Source organism: Salvelinus sp. IW2-2015, linkage group LG36 (genome assembly GCF_002910315.2).
Source record: "Salvelinus sp. IW2-2015 linkage group LG36, ASM291031v2, whole genome shotgun sequence".
In the NCBI taxonomy this organism is placed as follows: Eukaryota; Metazoa; Chordata; class Actinopteri; order Salmoniformes; family Salmonidae; genus Salvelinus; species Salvelinus sp. IW2-2015.
Window position 1 is genome coordinate 34,949,758 of NC_036875.1, and position 14,276 is coordinate 34,964,033.

At 43.4% G+C, this 14,276-nt stretch overlaps 1 protein-coding gene across 1 annotated transcript in view; it reads right to left on the reverse strand.

The window, feature by feature from the left end:
* Positions 1 to 8,939: 8,939 nt before the first annotated feature.
* The window catches only part of dnajb11 (DnaJ heat shock protein family (Hsp40) member B11), a 27,047-nt gene continuing 21,710 nt past the window's right edge, over positions 8,940 to 14,276 (reverse strand). Inside the window, exons 8-10 of the mRNA XM_023981580.2 lie at positions 10,967 to 11,078; positions 10,551 to 10,710; positions 8,940 to 10,165 (exon numbers count right to left, since the gene is read on the reverse strand). Coding sequence (XP_023837348.1) covers positions 10,101 to 10,165; positions 10,551 to 10,710; positions 10,967 to 11,078 — 337 coding nt within the window. The 3' untranslated portion in view covers positions 8,940 to 10,100. The remainder of the gene's footprint in view (positions 10,166 to 10,550; positions 10,711 to 10,966; positions 11,079 to 14,276) is intronic.

Here is a 14,276-nt window from a genome sequence, read left to right on the forward strand (position 1 = left end):
GAATCCGACAAGGACAGGAGCGGAAAACAGAGGGAGAAATAGGGACTCTAATCAGAGGGCAAAATAGGGGACAGGTGTGAAAGAGTAAATGAGGTCGTAGGGAGAATGAGAAACAGCTGGGAGCATGAACGGAACGATAGAGAGAGAGAAAGAGAAAGAACCTAATAAGACCAGCAGAGGGAAGCACAGGGACAAGACATGATCAAAGACAAAACATGACAGAGATAGAGAGTGATAGAGAGAGATAGAGATAGAGAGTGATAGAGAGAGATAGAGATAGAGAGTGATAGAGAGAGATAGAGAGTGATAGAGAGAGATAGAGATAGAGATAGAGAGAGAGAGGTTCAGAACCCAGTACAGGGAAAATAGAGAGGGACAGCGAAAGCACTGAAAATCCATTTGATTATTTTGCCCGTCCTCAGTCCAAGGATTTTGACTTATTTTTTCAGTACCACCCTAAGCAAACCCCTCAAAGAGTCATTCCCAATGTATTCCACTCCAAAGATGGCACAAACAGAAAATGGCTGACATACAATGAAGTAACTCACTCGTTGTCACTTGTTCTGCTCAGTATGTCTTGCATTCGCAAAACCTTCAGCCAGTGATAGTGCATTTGTCAAAGGAGGCATGCAGGCCTGGAAAATTGCCCATCAGAGAGTACAGGAACATGAGAGAAGCAAGACCCATAGAGAAAGTGCAGAAGCCTTTTTCCCCAGAGCCAGCAAAGCAGACATCTGTACCCTTCTGTGTGATAAGCAAATGTCAGTTCAACGAGACCAGGTCAGAAAGAGGAGGCAGGTCAGAAAGAGACCAGGTCAGAAAGAGACCAGGTCAGAAAGAGGAGGCAGGTCAGAAAGAGACCAGGTCAGAAAGAGACCAGGTCAGAAAGAGGAGGCAGGTCACAGAACGTGTGATTGATGTAGTTAAAGTTATTGGTAAATGTGGGCTTAGCTACAGAGGACACAGACACGAAGCTGCATATAACTTGGAAAACATGGCCATCATGGCAAGTTTCTTGAGGTTATATTGTTGCTAAGCAAATATGATGTCTGCCTACAAGAGCATGTTAGTGGTTGCATTGAGAAGAGCACGGAGCAGATGGGAAGTAAAGGAAGAGGGTCCTTGGTAACTATGATGTCCAAAACAACAGCAAATACAGTAATTGAAGTCATCAGAATGTTGATTCAGCAGACAGTTGCTGTTGAAGTGAGAAAGCCAGGGATGTTCTCAATACGAATGGACACAACACAGGATTTAACATCCAAAGACCAGTGTGCAGTAGTTCTGCGATATGTCACTGATGTTGTCCACCAGAGACTCATTGCGGTCATTGACTGTGAGTCATCGACTGGACATTACTTTGTGGACCTTGTGAAACAGACCCTTGAGAAGATGGACATAGATATCAAACAGTGTGTTGGTAATGCAACAGACGGGGCAGCTAATATGCAGGGACAATACAGGGGCTTCTCTGCATCGCTCACAGGAGAGTCTCCTAACCAAGTACACATATGGGGTTACTCACATGTCCTCAACCTTGTGCTAACTGACACCACTGGGGTTGTTGTGGCAAGTGAATCCCTTTTCTCACTACTGAATGACATTGCAGTGTTCGTTCGAGATTCCTACAAGCGCATTAAGCTATGGGAGGAAACCAGTGAGGAAAGGAGACACATACGGCTTGATGTAATTGGTGAAACACGCTGGTGGGCCAAAGACGAGGCCTTGAGGAAAGTATTTGGAAGCTTTGCAAAGCCTGACCGTGCACTTTACACGGATGTGGTCATCCCTATGGAAAGAATTGAAAAGGATGTGACCAGAAAACCTGCCATCCGAAGCAAGGCCCAAGGGTACGAGGATGCTCTCCTAAAGTATGAAACCATACTTACAGCTGAGGTTTTTCTCTGGATTTTTGAGCAGACGTCCCCTCTCTCTAAATACTTGTGAACAAGTGGCATGGATATCGTAATAGCACAGCACTTGGTGACGGGAACGGAGGATAACCTGAGAAAGTGTGCCCGAGACTGAGGGAGTGAAGAGGGCTGCAGACGACTTTGTTTAGTGGGCCAATGGCATTCTGGAGGAGCATCAGGACTGTGATGCCGAAGCTCAGACTGCTCTCCCAGAGAAGACAACAACAAAAAAAGAAGAGAAAATCAGGTGAGTTGGCAGAAGACGAGCCCATTGCTAATGCAGACATGGATTACAAAATCAAGATCCACAATGTGGTACTGGACACTGTTGTTGAGGGTATTCACTGCCGTTATGCAGCAAATGCAGTGCTGTGTGCAGATGTCTCCTGCATGAATCCCTTTTCCTGAGATCAGAGAAAAGGGCCTTCCAAAGACAGCCATGAAGGAGCTCAGCAAATACTTATTGGAATTTGATGAACATGCCACTGTTGAGGCATTGCAGGCTGAACTGATCAGCCTTGCGCAACAGTGGGAAAGACTGAAACAGTCAGCATTGGAGGAGTACAACACCAGGGCCGCCTCCGCCAGTGATGAATCAGGGGAAGGCTTTGAGGATCCTGATGAAAGTGTGGAGTTGGTGAGCAGAAGTTGTTCCACGTGTAAAAACTGCCCAATATGCTGCTATCTTCTCCTGTCTCAGTACAATCTGCTCACGGATGCGTATCACATCATTGGTTTGGGCTACAAGTTCCTCCTCACCCTATCTATCACTCAGGTGGCGTGTGAGAGGACCTTCTCCACCCTGAAATTCGTGAAGAACCGCCTAAGAACCTCCCTCACTCAAGAGAACCTTGAAGTGTTCCTTTTGATGGAAACAGAGAAGGAGATTCTTTTGGGACTTGACAAAGATGACATCATTGACAAGATGGCAGAGAGCAGTGAGTTACTGCGCTGCCTACTGGTGTACTAGTGGTAATTACTTCCTGGTTACTTTGAAGTAGCTATGCTATGACTCTTCCTCAACAGGCTGACATGGGTGAAAGAACATTTGCTGTGAGTTAAAGCTTTTGTACAGAGGCATGTTCTTTGGACTTTCGTATTATACTTGCAGTTATGTAGCCAATGTTCAATTTCATTGACTCAGTGTATAGATGTGTTTATGTTTGTGCTGTTTGCTTTATGGACACCAGTGAGTGAACATTGTAATCTACATTTTTTTGTAGTGGAGTGCTTTTTTGACTTTTGTATTATACTTACTTACATTGTTGTAGCTTATGTTCAAGTTCGGTGAATGTGTGTGAAGTTGTTTGATACTTTTGATATGCTGGATGCTTGAATATAAAGATAATAATTTGAACATTTGAGCTAACTCTGTATATCTCATTCTCTTTTTAAAAAGTGTAGGCTAATTGTTTTGTGTGTCTAGCCGTGTACATTTGTATGTGCTATGATTGATGTATTGCTAGTGAGTTTTTGAGGGTGCACCCATAGCCATAGCATACCTTGAAAACTCAGGGTTCAGATAGGCTACTTGTTGGTCAGTCCCAAATGTTTGTATTTTGTAATGTTAATAACTTTCTTCCCAGATTAACATAGTGGCCAAATGTATAACTAGTTCTGTACCCGTTACGTCAACAAATAGGGTTATCCTACAAAATTAGCGGCCTCGTGGTTTGCATGAACAGGGTGGCCTGGGATGGAGTCAAATTCCCGGCCTGAATTATTGCCCCTGGAGTAAAGTACAGAGATATCCTTGATGAAAACCTGCTCCAGAGCGCTCAGGACTTCAGACTGGGGCGAAGGTTCACCTTCCAACAGGACAACGACCCTAAGCACACAGCCAAGACAACGTAGGAGTGGCTTCCGGACAAGTCTCCGAATGTCCTTGAGTTGCCCAGACAGAGCCCGGACTTGAACCCGATCTAACATCTCTGGAGAAACCTGAAAACAGCTGTGCAGCGACACTCCCCATCCAACCTGAAAGGATCTGCATAGAAGAATGGGAGACACTCCCCAAATACAGATGTGCCAAGCTTGTAGAGTCATACCTAAGGCTATAAACGCTGCCAAAGGGTCTGAATACTTATGTAAATGTGATATTTCCATTTTGTTGTGTATTGTTTGTAGATTGATGAGGGAAAAAATATATTTAATCCTTTTTAGAATAAGGCTGTATGTAACGTAACAAAATGTGGAAAAAGTCAAGAGGTCTGAATACTTTCTGAATGCACTGTAGATGTACACATAAAATATATAATATGGCCCCATTCAAATGGCCCTGGACCTTGGCCCTTGGACTCGGTCCTGACAGTCTGAGGTTTAGAAATGTCCTGCAGGGAATGTGACTCTACAAGCATACAAACCCTTGACATTCGTTGGTAAAAGTTTAGGGAAGAAGGAAAAAAATTCTCTATGTATTGGCTGAGTGCACAACTGTACAGTTAAATTCATTGAGTTTGATCATTTAATGAGTGATTATGCCTGATAAAGGAACATGTGTACACACCACAGGCCTGCAAGCTGGAAGACAGGGCTTTACGTTGATTTGAAACACTGTCCATGCTCTTTCATCCTGATAGGTGGTCTATAGCACTGTTTGTCCTCTACAGGCTCAAGAGAGACTGCCTCCCCTCCGCTGCCTCGAGTCACTACCCTTTCAAATCAAATCAAAGTTTATTTGTCACGTGCACAGAATACAACAGGTGTAGTAGACCTTACAGTGAAATGCTTACTTACAGGCTCTAACCAGAAGTGCAGAGAAGAAAAAAAATGATGTGTGTGTGTAGGTAAGTAAAGAAATAAAACAACAGTAAAAAGACATTTGAAAATAAGAGTAGCAAGGCTATATACAGACACCGGTTAGTCAGGCTTATTGAGGTAGTATGTACATGTAGGTATGGTTAAAGTGACTATGCATATATGATGAACAGAGAGTAGCAGTAGCGTAAAAAGAGGGGTTGGCGGGTGGTGGGACACAATGCAGATAGCCCGGTTAGCCAATGTGCGGGAGCACTGGTTGGTCGGGCCAATTGAGGTAGTATGTACATGAATGTATAGTTAAAGTGACTATGCATATAAGATAAACAGAGAGTAGCAGCAGCGTAAAAGAGGGGTTTGGGGGGGGCACACAATGCAAATAGTCCGGGTAACCAGATGGTTACCCGTTCAGGAGTCTTGTGGCTTGGGAGGGAGGGAGACTCAGCTAGTCTCTTCAACCACAAAATGGGTCATTAGACTACAGAATTGGGACATAAATAAATACATGTTTGAGGGGAATAGGAAGAATAGACAGACATAATGACAGCTGACTATGTTTAGCCCAGGAGCATTTAGATAAACAGCAATTCTTCCTGCCTACAGCCCCACTATTCATTGTTGAATAGTTGAGGCTTTTCCCTTTGAGGTGACTGGCTTTTATATAGCAACATGACATGCACAGTGACGCTACAGCCGTCCCCAGCCGTGTTCAAACTAAGCTACAGCGAGAAGAGCAGAGGACACTGCTGACACAAACGCTGCCTATTGTTTGCTTTATGCTCAACCACAAATTGTAGGCTTTGTCCGTTACCATTTCTTTTTCGGGGTGCTCGTTCCTCCCTTCTGAGACACATGTTGGTGCTGCATCGATAACCACACAGGGATGAAACAGATGACGTGTTGTTGAACTCATCCCTGCTCTGTGTGTACGGTTTTCAGGCATACTCTCTCATGAATATTCCCTGTGACAATTGATTGAATTTTAGTAACACAGAAAGCGGGACGTTCTGAACGTTTGGACGTGTAATTTAATTAAAGAAAAGATAAAGGCTGTGTGTAAAGCACACTTACGTAAGGCGTTATTATTTATTTTTTTGAAAGACAGACTAGTAAATCTTTTCCAGAGTGTTCAAATTATTATAATAATTTTTTTAAGGCATTAAAAAACATTCTCCATTAAAGAAGTCATAATACACAGAGACATTCAGTGCATGTCATCATTACTGCTTTGGGTTACTACTACTAGCAGTGCTACCATACTGAGCTGTTATCCCCGCACTCTGAACCCCCCCCCCACACACACACTCCGAACTCTCATACACAAACCCCCCTGAAATCTTGCCTCACACAGGGTCAGGCTCCATCAGCTGAGCACACTGCTCAGTCAGTACAGGTCAACATGGCTGCTGGCGCCATCTCTCTCTCCTCTCCCTCAGCCACTTCCCTTCCCTGGCTAGCAGATTGTGCAATTAGACATCACATCACATGGTCCACTTAACACTTAAAGAGTGTCATTGCTCTGGGTCAAGTGCACCTACGCTCTACCTACAGCCGGGTCCCACAGAGCTCTGAAGTGTGCTTGGACTGACTGAGGTCCCCTGAGGGGCTGCAGGGGAGGTCTGTCGGCCCATCATACAGGCAATGCTGCCTTATTGTACCTTAGAGGGGTAGTTCATAATTTCAAAATCAAAGTTTGTCAATCCAGATTCCCTAAATGGTGCTTTCTAGGATCCTTGGGATGACCCTACGCTAAACCCTGACCTTAACCATCACCCTTACCTAACCTTACCCATTTTACATTTAAACTTCAATGGGATAGGGGATGTCCCAAGGATCACGGAAAGCAAGGACCATTCCTAAATGAATGGGAAAGATAGTTACCATCTAAAATGATTAAAGTAGACAGTGGCAATCTTTCTCATTCATTTGGATTGCAGGCATATTTATGCAGCTGGATCTATAAAACTTTGCGGGACTTATACTCGTCTCACCAATAGATGACATTTGAAGTCTGAAAACATCTGTGAATTATCACTGCCAGTAACTATAGGTGAAGATACATGGACTGGGTTGGGAATCTCCCTATGCAGCCAGAGCCATATCTAAAATAGACGGCTATGCAGCATGACATCGAGAGAGCTGTATGTTGTGCTAATTAGAGGTTAAACAGAGTCTTTATACATCCTAATCACCAACCAACCCTGCTTGTTGGGTCTCATCCAGATTGATAATGACTAAAGGATGTGTGTGGTTGGCTGTGGAGGAGCTTCCCAATACCACAGAGCCATCTCTGTGGGGGTTCATCATACACACAGACTGCACACAGATTCACACAGTTGTGTGCAGTTTGGACACAAAGCCATCATTGTAAGATGGGAGAAAATAAATGCAATATCTGCATAATAAACCTGATTTACTGTCAGATATTAGAGATGTATGGGGCAATCAGTTTTGGGAAAGCACCTCCCAGACACAGGAAGACCTCCCATGTATTCTCTCTCCCTCTCTTACACACACACACGCACACACACAAATTCAGACAAATATAAACACATGCATGCTGGTGGGCAGATGCGCTTGTCACCGCACTATAAAACCCCCATACTGAACTGAGTCATGTGGACATCGCCTGCTGCACCCAACCAGACAGACTCACAGACAACCTTCCGCCCACTGTCCCTCCCACAAGCGAGGTAGAGGGGTGGAGGAGGAGGGATGGGTAGATCTCATCTGGGGACAAAGTTGAGATTGACTCTGCATCCCAAAAGGCACTCTGTTCCTTAAATGTAGGGCATACATTTTGACCAAAGCACTATGAGCCCTGGTCAAAAGTAGTGCACTATATAGTGAGGGGCACTATGGGCCCTGGTCAAAAGTAGTGCACTATATAGTGAGGGGCACTATGGGCCCTGGNGAGGGGCACTATGGGCCCTGGTCAAAAGTAGTGCAGTATATAGGGAAGAACACTATGGGCCCTGGTCATAAGTAGTGCACTATATAGGGAAGAGCACTATGGGCCCTGGTCAAAAGTAGTGCACTATATAGGGAAGAGCACTATGGACCCTGGTCTATAGTAGTGCACTATATAGGGAATAGGGTACCATTTGGGACGTAACCTCAGTCGGTGACAGACAGTCTTACAGAATAAATTGAACCAGCTGGGTCACAAAGAGGTCAGATACAGAGTGGAGGTGTGAGTACAAGGGGTTAACAGCATCATACGGACCACATACACACACAGTACGATACACAGTCTGATAGACTCACACACTGCCTGATCCTCTCATTCAAGCACATGATTAGAGACACCACAGTCCTATAATCTGACCAATAAAGTCAGCCAATCACAGCAGTAAAACCAGAACAAATGCGGGAGATAAAGAACTGCCCATCAACAAAATTCATAGATCACTAACAATCAATCTATAAAGCCATAACAATCATGTGAATGCAATCATATAACGAAGAGCTATGTGAGGTCCTGGATATAGAGTGGACCAATGATTCCTCAAGGAGTGGTAGCAGCAGGCATCCTTGGCTGCCTTACATTCACTGTACACTTGCCGCCCTCTACTGGTAATATAATGGAAAGGGCGGTACCTAGTCAGTTGTACAACTGAATATATTCAACTGAAATGTGTCTTCCACATTTAACCCAACCCCTCTGAATCAGAGAGGTGCAGGGGGGGCTGTCTTAATCGACACCCACATGTTCGGCTCCCAGGGAATAGTGGGTTAACTGCCTTGCTCAGAGAGAACAACAGATTTTTACATTGTCAGCTCGGGGATTCCATCCAGCAACCTTTTGGTTACTGGCACAACGCTCTAACCACTTGGCTACATGCCGCCAATTGGGCCCTTTACTGGTAATACGTCGGGCCCTCTCCCGGCGACATGTCGGGCCCTCTCCCGGCGACATGTCGGGCCCTCTCCCGGCGACATGTCGGGCCCTCTCCCGGCGACATGTCGGGCCCTCTCCCGGCGACATGTCGGGCCCTCTCCTGGTAATATATTGGCTCGCTTGTCTTTACCACAGCAGGCTGCTAAGGGGAGGATGGCACACAATGTCTGAAACGGCACAAATGGAATGGCATCTAACACCTGGAACCCTTATGTTTGATACCATTCCTCTCCAGGCATTACCACCAGCCTGTTCTCCCCAATGAAGGTGCCACCAGCCTCCTGTGGTCTCCATGTACATAGTGACTGATAGACATGCTAGAGACATAGCTCGCATCCTTAAATTGACACACTAAAATAATCCTTGAGTCATTATTTATATAAACTTTTAATTGAACTCTCAGCTGAAAGTACACTTCTCCCTCCTGTACTGTAGCACTCTGGAAAACAGTAGCCCCATTCCGCCAGGAAGAGTAGTCCAGAGAACCTAGGACTGTGTCTGACATGGAACCTTATTCCCCATCTAGTGTCCTACTTTTGAACAAAGCCCCATGGGGCCCGGTCAGAGCCCCATGGGGCCCGGTCAGAAGTAGTGTAATATACAGGTAATAGGGTGTCATTTGGGACGCAGAACAGGCTGAAAGGAGGAGCAAGAGGTGTGGATGGTGGTGGGTGGAGCCAAAGAGGGGCTCTCCATGGTAAAATCATACCCTGATGACGAGGTTATGCGAGGCAGCTCAACAGGTCCATTCTCTGTGGCCTCTCGTTCAGCAGACAGAACACTCAACACATTGCCCCAAAGAAGACATCTAAAGATGCAATCCAACTCAACAAAAGCAACAACAAAAATAACAATATGTAGTTTCTTTCCTATTTACACAGCGTTTTGAGATATTACTGAAAACCTATACGACCGAAAACCCATAAATGACAGAATTGTTGAAGGTGTCAGAGGAGTCAAAATCACTCAAGATGAAATACCCTAGTACAGTATTACATCTGTAAAACTGATCAAAACAACAGAGAGGGGAATAGTATTCCAGTCTTGCTGATGTCCATGAGATAGTCCTTTGATTTCAGAGTTAGAGTCCTTTGCCTTAATCCAGCTCCTCTTTTAGTGCCCAGTCAGGTGTGATAAAGGTTTAACATCAGATAGTGGATTTGATGGTCAAACATGTCTGTGATAGTGGTTCACATTGGATGACAGTAGTTGAAATTGAAGGTGAATTAAAAAAGACAAAAGGAAAATGAGTGACAAAGAAATGGTGGTAGTAAAAAATTGGGACGAGGGCAAGAAAATTAAAAGTATAAATACGGTGTAGTTTCAACCCGTCAATGTGATATATAACAAGGACTTCTTTAAAAGAAAATAGACAACGTCAAGTCACCTTCAGAATGTAGAATATTAAAAAATAAAACAAATCAAGTCAACCCATCCTGAGAACAATCTGAAAATAAATACACCCCTGTGCTTGTTCCATTGCGTGTTTTGTAGCACAGAACTCAGTCCAGATTCTGTCTGTTGGTGTGTCAGTATCCCTGTAGTCCGTTGTAAACCTTCTGTACCGATGCCTGCTTCAGAATCCCCCTCACTCCTGGAACAACAAAAGCAAGCCCCAATTGTAAATGACTATACATAATGATCATAATTACATTTTTCATCATCTTTCATATCTGAGAAGTTAATGTGTACCTTTATTGTCTTCCGGTCAGTGGTGTAAAGTCGGCAATTCGAAGACGATTTATTGTGATGTATATGTGTCGCTTACAGTTTGAGGGGGGGGGGTGTTTGCGTGTTCTACGGGCATGTCCTTTGCCTCTGAGTCTTAATATGCATCAACAATACCCATACCTCGTATGGAACAGCTCTGATATCTAACATGCAGCCTACCTTCTCCTGGCATCATTAACTCAAACTCAGAAATAAATACATTACAAGTCACACCCCCCCCCACCCATCTTTTTCGGCCTCCTCCTTACCCTCTTTCTGATTGTCATTCAGCTGTGTCTCTGGGAACTCTACGTCGAAGGAGACAATGAGAGAGCCACGGATGTTGTTGTTGTCGAAGTTGGGCAGGCCTTCTCCTTTCTTCCACACCCGAGCACCAGGCTTAGTGATCTTGTCCCTCACAATGTGGACCTGTAGTCAGAGGAGCAGTCAAAGTGTGTCACTGATTCCTTAGAATACCTTTTAGAATATACTTTATAATGAATAAATACTTTATTTTCTAGACAAAACAAAAATGCATATTTTTTGTTTTTCAACCAGTCTTTTTGTGTGCTTTTTGAGAATGGGGCAATGATGGCTCAAGACAAGCTCCCCTCCCCAAAACATTTCAGTACATGGCAGTAAAAGTGTATGCATGTATTTCTTAGCTTCACTCGTCCATAGTTACCTTATGTCCGTCCAGGTGTATGATGTCCATCTCAAAGCCAACCAGAGCCTCCACCAGGGAAATGGTGACGTTAGTGTACAGGTCATCTCCTCGCCGCTCAAACACTGGATGTCTGTCAGTACACATATACATTACTAAATCACTCTTCAACAAAACAGCTTCCACAATTGACAAGATGTTACTTAACCAATAAAGGCCCGAGGGGGTGTGGTATATGGCCAATATAGCACGCTAAGGGCTATTCTTACGCACGATGCAACGCGGAGTGCCTGGATACAGCCCTTAGCCGTGGTATATTGGCCATATATCACAAACCCCCCGAAGTACCTTACTGCTATTATAAACTGCTTACTGTAAGAAATTGTAATAGATACTGGTAACTTGTTTTAACAACTTCTCAACACTAGCTATACTTGACACAACATGCACCCATCCCCCACTATACCCCCACTCTTRGTACCCTTATAATAACCACAGACCCACACACACTCCCCTCCCCCATGAACAGGCCCCTGTTAAAACAAGCGCACATACATTCTGCTCGAGGATGAGATTCTAAGACAAAGAACTGTGTGAAGAGCCAATGGAACGTCGACATCAGGCCCGGACAGGACTACCCACGACCCAGATCGACCAATCGGAAGGCCAGACTACAAGATCAACKTACCTTACTTGTTGCATATATAACCAGCACAAACTGCTTAGAGCTCTCTTTTCCGACGATTCCATACGAGTCAGACAGAAGGGGCCGTGCTGCACGATTTCAAAGATATTTTTACTTGTGAATAAACTGCCTTATTATACAATTATCCACCTCGTCCTATGTCTCAACTTGATCTCCTGTCTCCAGTAAACGTTTTATCAACAACCTTGTCTATGTCTCAACTTGATCTCCTGTCTCCAGTAAACGTTTTATCAACAAAACTTGGTAGCAGAGGATGGTTTGTTACCTTTTGTCAATAGGGGTGCTGTTAGCACTTAATTTTTTTTGACATTGCCAAATTAAACTGCCTAGTTGTCAATTCTTGCTCGTACAATATGCATATTATTGTTATTATTGGATAGAAACACTCTCTAGTTTCTATAGCCGTTTGAATTATGTCTCTGAGTGAAACAGAACTCATTCTACAGCACTTTTCCTGATATGGAGTGAGATTTCAGAAATGTTGGCCTCTGGTCCCAGGTCAGTTTTAAAGTCCCTGTAAATCCTATGAGGATACAAACACTGCCCATGCCTTCCTCTAGATGTCAGTAAGAGGTGACAATTTGAATGGAGTCGATTGCGCAATCAGGGCCCGTATAAAACGCGAAAGACCGGATGTACCGTTCTTTTCCTGCTGCGCCTGACGCGAGATGGACGTCGCACTGGCTCTCTTTCCAAGCGTTGGTTTAGCCACTTATATATCGCCGGTCATGTTTTTACTCGTTATAGGTGTTAAAGACATCATAAGGTAGTTAATTTAAACCGTTTTATAGCAATTTATATCCGTTTAGTGCGATTTTGAGGCATTGCTTTGTGATGCACTTTGAAGCGCCGGGCACGTTTCGGGGTCCCGGTCGAACGTTAGTGGGCATTTCGAAGGACAATAGGACATCTTTCGACCAAAAGAAGATTAGACCCAAGAAAGGATACATTGCCCAAGATACTGATGGAAGAACAGCTCACAGTAAGAACTATTTATGATGATAAATCGCTGTTCTGTTGAAAAATTTTAAACGCATATATCGCCATTTTGTTATGTGTAGCTTCGCTTGGCGGACCCGGTATTGCACAGTAAGGATAATTTTAGAAATGTAAGTCAGCGATTGCATTAAAAACTAATTTGTCTTTCGATTCCTGTCAACCCTGTATTTTTTAGTCAAGTTTATGATTAGCTATCGATTAGACTAGATCACTCTCAAATATAGCGCCCGACATTTTCAGGCCAGTTTTGCTACTATTCTCATTGTATAACCACGTTTTTTTGTGGCTAAATATGCACATTTTCGAACAAACTCTATATGTATGTTGTAATATGATGTTACAGGACTGTCATCGAGAGATTCTGAGAAGGTTAGTGAAAAAATTAATATATTTTGGTGATCATAACGTTATCGCTCCCGTTGCCATGAATTCATGCTGGGGTAACGTTTGCACATGTGGTATGCTAATATAACGATTTATTGTGTTTTCGCTGTAAAACGCTTAGAAAATCTGAAATATTGTCTGAATTCACAACATCTGTGTCTTTCCATTGCTATGCTTTGTCTATTTTTATGAAATGTTTTATGATGAGTAAATTGGTAATACACGTTGCTCTCTGTATTTATTCTAGTCGAGTTGTGATGGTGGGTGCAATTGTAAACTATGATTTCTACCTGAAATATGCACATTTTTCTAACAAAAACTATCCTATACAATAAATATGTTATCAGACTGTCATCTGATGAGGTTTTTTCTTGGTTAGTGGCTATCAATATCTTTATTTGGCCGAATTGGTGATAGCTCTGGTGGAGAGAAAAAATGGTGGACAAAGAAAAATGGTGTCTTTTGCTAACGTGGTTAGCTAATAGATTTACATATTGTGTCTTCCCTGTAAAACATTTTAAAAATCAGAAATGATTGCTGGATTCACAAGAAGTGGATCTTTCATCTGGTATCTTGGACTTGTGATTGAATGATATTTAGATGCTACTATTTACTTGTGACGCTATGCTAGCTATGCTATTCAGCTTTTTTACTGGTGGGGGGTGGGGGTGCTCCCGGATCCGGGTTTCTGACTCGGTAGAAGTTAAAACTTTGAATTCGGTCCATAGAAAGTTGATGAGACAGGAGACGAGTGGAGAAAGATCCAGAAGGAGGGGTGACCTGTACGCAGAAGCAATTCGGTGATTCAACTCGCCTCAAGAATACTGATCAAAGAGCTCAACAAATATAAGGTAAGCAGAACCTGTTAAATCGAAATCTGCATATTATATTATAGTCAAATACCCAAATATGATCAGTGTTTCTGAGGCTGAGTATGGATTACTGTTAAATTTTATGTGAAAACTGTCCGTACACGAGGCATTGTGTAAAGATATCTGCGAAGTATAAGATCAAGTCGTATTAGTAATCTGGAACTAGTTGAATGGTGCTTCAATTAGGAGTATCGGAGAGAAAATCTAAGCTTGATGTAGTCTGATCAAGTCGTATTAGTAATCTGGAACTAGTTGAATTGTGTTTCAATTAGGAGTATCGGAGAGAATCTAAGCTTGATGTAGTGTTGAAATGTAATGTAATCTGTTCAAGTCGTATTAGTAATCTGGGACTGGTGGAAATGGCACCCAC